We start from the raw sequence: 4501 nt of genomic DNA on the forward strand, positions 1-4501 counted from the left end.
GATTTACTAATTAAAATTTGTTCTTAGATTATTGAACTACCCAATTAAAAATTTTTTAAACACTAATTTAGTATATTAAAAAAAAAAAAGATGACATTTCTCACTTCACCCCAATACAAGTAATTTGGCAACAATTTTAATATAAGTAAACCGTAAACATGGCCCTAGACACTTTATTTTGCTAAGACTAATAGATAAGCATGCATATATATAATACTATATGGTTTTTCATACTCACAATTAAAACAAAAACCTAATTCATAAGTGGTGCTAGCTAGCTAAATATAATATATATAATATAAATAATAATTAAAAGGCAGTAGGAATTAATTAAGTTTAATTAGTTTGAATAAGAAATTAAATTAAAGACATGAAGAAGTAGCTAGCAGAAAGGAGCCCTATGAGGAGCACCTTTTCGCCTGCTACCGAGAGAATGGAAGAAGCCATTGGACTTGGACTTGGTCTTGGTCTTGTTCTTGTTCCTATTGGCTTCACATGAAATTACGGAATTACTGGCTGTGGCATCTGTGTTGGAGCAAGAGCCATTGGGGGCAAATTGGGTATTATCTTCATCAACTAGCTCCGAACTACTATCCACTCTCAGACCCTCGAACTGCGAAAACGAGAAATCTGATTCATCGAATCGATGCAAAATGCTCGACAACCTTTCACCCTCATACACCATGTGATCAACCTGCATATTTTTTTATTTTTTTTTTTAAATACATTCATCACTTTCTAAATTATCTTCTTTGTTATTATTTTAAGTTGCTGTCACATTTGGACTTTGAGAAAAAAATTTCTCAACATAGATTGTGAAAAATTAGAACGATGAAAACAAACTATTATAAATTGTAAAATTATGGTAGAATTTTAAGTATACCATATATACCGGTATTCTAATAATTATAATTATTAATTATAAAAAATATATATAATATATTTATTAAAATCAACCATTAAACTTAATGAAACACTAATATTCCAGTTATATTTAAAAATTTTCCAAAACTATGTTATACAAGAACATGTAGCTAAGGCTGATTAGGTTTTCTATGAATTTATTTAAATGTTGATTGATTGATTGATTATACACATGAATTTCAGTTAATATAGATATTATACTATATCTCATGTTGCTATATATCAATTTTTTATGCAAAGATCATGAGAAAAAAATAGGTGTTGAAAATGACTTGAAACTTGAAATAGGGGTAAAAAGAATTGCTTTATGAGTCTATTTACCAGAAGAAGAAATTTCCTTTTCCATCATTAATTTTCTCATGCCGGGAGAAAGGTGCTTTTTTAATTGATCATCATTTTCCCAAGCACTTTATGGTTGAGAGACTTGAGAAATTTATAATAATGATATTAAAAATTGTAGCAGTATTTTTCTTGTTTTTTTCTTCTCACAAGTCATAACCACATAAACAACCATTCAAAGTGAGACAGGTGGTCTTAATTAAGAAACCTAGCTATCATAGGGTAGCATAACGTTAATCGATGTATGCAACAGCACACAACACATGGTACTTTTCAATGGAGAAAAATATAATAAAATTCCGTTGGTACTTGTTAGCATTATAAGTTTTTTTTTTTTTTTTGCTAAATATACTCAACAATTTTTAAAGCATTAACTATTTAATTAAAAAAATAAATAAATAGTTTTTCTAGGTTAATATTCAAATGTTTAATAAATAATTGATCTTTTAAAAAATTAAACATCCCAAATTAATTTTAAAAGAGTGATTGTTATTTGAATTGATTAAAAGATGGTATATGTCATAAAATATTTTGACATAGATTATAATTGAAAAACAAAATTAATTTTAGAAATGATTTTGACTAAATACTATTACTAATAGTGGCAATGATATAGAAGCATTAAAAACGAAACAGGATAGATGTTGAATTGACCAGTAATTTGTTTTGAGGGAGAGAGAAGAGGCCAAAGGAGAAAAAGAAAGAGAGAGAGAGACATGGAAATGAGACAAAAGAAAGGTTCGGACCTTGCATGAGAGAGAACAGAAGTGGAAGGGGTCCTGAAGAATCCTGTCACAAGAGCAGCAAGAGTTGCCAGTGCCACCTCTGCATGATGACCTTGACTGTGCCCTCTCATTCAAGAATATCACTTTCGCCCCATTAATCGTGTATGGCTGCATTGCATTAGTAGTTTTTCTTTATGTTAATCTCACCCTCTTCCTAAATCAAATTTCTTCTATAATTCATATTAAATGTATTCAACAATAAGTCATGTTAGCTAGTAAATGAGCTTAGTTAATTTAACAATGTTAAAGAAGAATTATTGAAATTTTAATATTTTTTATATATTTTTAATACCCTTTGAGTATATATAATACATTAAAAGCATATAAATTTAATATTCACTCTTTTTCATATTAAGTATCTCTTTTTCACTTAAATACTTCATAGAAATATTCAAACAATCATTAAATTTTATTAAAAATATAAGCGATCAAAAGAAAAAGATAAAATTATTCAGAATACTATTTTCTCTTTTCATTAATTATTTAGCCTATGTTTGCTTTCTATTTAATAATAAATGACATAATAGATAAAATCTAATTTAAAATTAGAAAACAGCACTTAATTTATAATAAAAATAATAATAAAGAGACAATCACTATAAGATGAAGAGAGTATTATCTAGTGCTCTTAACTATAAGAAAGTATATCTACAAATCAAATATGTTACGAGTCATCCAATTTTTCTCATAAAAAATAGGCAAAACTCAGTTATTATTTCTAAATATTTTAATATAGTATTGGATATTATATTTTTATAACTAGTAAATTAAAGAAGTAAATTAAATCTTTTACTAACTTAAACTGCTCTAACATATTTTCAGAATTTAGTTGATAATAAGTATCTTTTCAGTACATTTGTATTCTTTAATTTTTATTAATAACTTAACAAATATCCCTTATTAGAACTACCTGAATATTGGAGCAATCAATGAGCTTTTCAAGATCACCCAATCGAACCACGTCATGGTAGACATACCTTCTCACCTGAGGAACACGCATGCACTTCAATTATTGTGAAACACATTATTAATTAATTGGTCAATGCTCATTCTACTCATTCATGCAGCTTATAGAGCAAAGGGAATACCTCAAATGTTTTTTTCTTTTTATTATGATTATTATTACAGAACTTCTGGGAAGAGAATTGGTCATCTAGTAGAGTAATATATATTCCAACTTACTTTAATTAGTAATAGAAAATTACGAGATCACAAGAAAGAGAATTCAATTGAGGAATAATAATAATAATTAAATAAGAGGAGTAAGAATTGAGTCAAAGTTTCGCTTTCAAATGAAAGTAACAGGTGAGGAAGCATCGCAGGGGGGAAATGGATAAAAAAAGAGATTTTCTTGTTCCATTAACGGGAAAGAAACCAAAATCTATAAAAAGGGGGGAAGTTAGGGCAATTGAAAGAGAAAACCCTAAATTGAGAATACCTGGAGGAGAGGGTGGTGGTGTGGGTGGAGAGGGAGGCAGTGAGGGCAGAGGGAGAGGCAGCAGCGGAGGCAAAGGACATTCTTGTCGTTCTTTCGGAGGTTCTGGTGGGCCCCACACTCTCCGAAGAATCTCTCTCCCATAAGCTTCGATAGCCATGCAGGCACAGCTTCCTCTTCTTGCTCTTGCTCCATCATCATCATCATCCTCTTCTCATCATCCCTCACCATAATTAATAATAATATTATTTATAATTGAGGAAGGGAGTGTGAGTGTGTGTGTGTTTTTATTTATAGAGAAGCAGAGTGTCGATGAGGTTCCAGAATGTGTGTTGTCGTTTCTTGAAAAGAGCGGGAATTGAAGGACAGCACAGCAATGCGTACTAACAATTCTTTTTCTACGCTCATCACCTCCACTCCACTCCGCACCACCACTACTACCATATCAATCAATATATCATCCCCGCACACCTCCTTCTTATCTTGCAATCTTTTCTACTTCCAACAAATACTATTATTCTAGGTGAAGATTTTTATACAGACGTTTGTTTTCACGTGAAATTAATATTTAAGAATTATTAAATATTAATTTAGTTAAATTTATTAAATAATCTAACGATTTTTAAATATTAATTTTATTTAAAGACAATTGTATACAAATTTTTATCATTATGAATTTCTATACCCTATATTTTGCTTATTATTTCCGTTTAGCTAAACACTCAACTACTATTTTTAAATCAATATAAACTTAATAAAATCAAAAATAAATAAAATTTTAAAATTTGAATTAGAGTTTAATTTTGATTTATTAACAATATAAAATATTTTATATAATCGTACAATTATATCTATTTTTTTAGATGACTAACGCAGTTAATAAAAATAGAAATTACTTTTGATGATGTGACATTATGTAATTAAATTCATATGTAAAATTATTTTATAGTTAATAGTGTATTAAAATTAAATTCTTTAAATTATTATTGAAAACAATCAGGAATTTGATAACTATTTA

General features: G+C 28.6%; 1 protein-coding gene across 2 annotated transcripts; it reads right to left on the minus strand.

The window, feature by feature from the left end:
* Positions 1-325: 325 nt before the first annotated feature.
* LOC107634721 (protein RGF1 INDUCIBLE TRANSCRIPTION FACTOR 1-like) lies at positions 326-3766 on the minus strand. 2 transcript variants are annotated; one of them, XM_021119935.2, is made up of 4 exons: positions 3487-3766; positions 2959-3033; positions 2010-2156; positions 326-613 (listed from the first exon to the last, which is right to left on the minus strand). In XM_021119935.2, exons 1-4 carry the CDS (start codon positions 3712-3714, stop codon positions 383-385), a joined length of 681 nt encoding a protein of 226 aa, XP_020975594.1. In that variant the 5' UTR covers positions 3715-3766; the 3' UTR covers positions 326-382. The 2 variants fall into 2 exon arrangements, with proteins under 2 accessions (XP_020975594.1, XP_016193632.1); XM_016338146.3 differs by having other exon boundaries at positions 326-694.
* Between the last annotated feature and the right edge of the window lie 735 nt (positions 3767-4501).

This window comes from Arachis ipaensis, chromosome B3, assembly GCF_059453495.1.
Source record: "Arachis ipaensis isolate K30076 ecotype BB chromosome B3, ASM5945349v1, whole genome shotgun sequence".
Classification (NCBI taxonomy): Eukaryota; Viridiplantae; Streptophyta; class Magnoliopsida; order Fabales; family Fabaceae; genus Arachis; species Arachis ipaensis.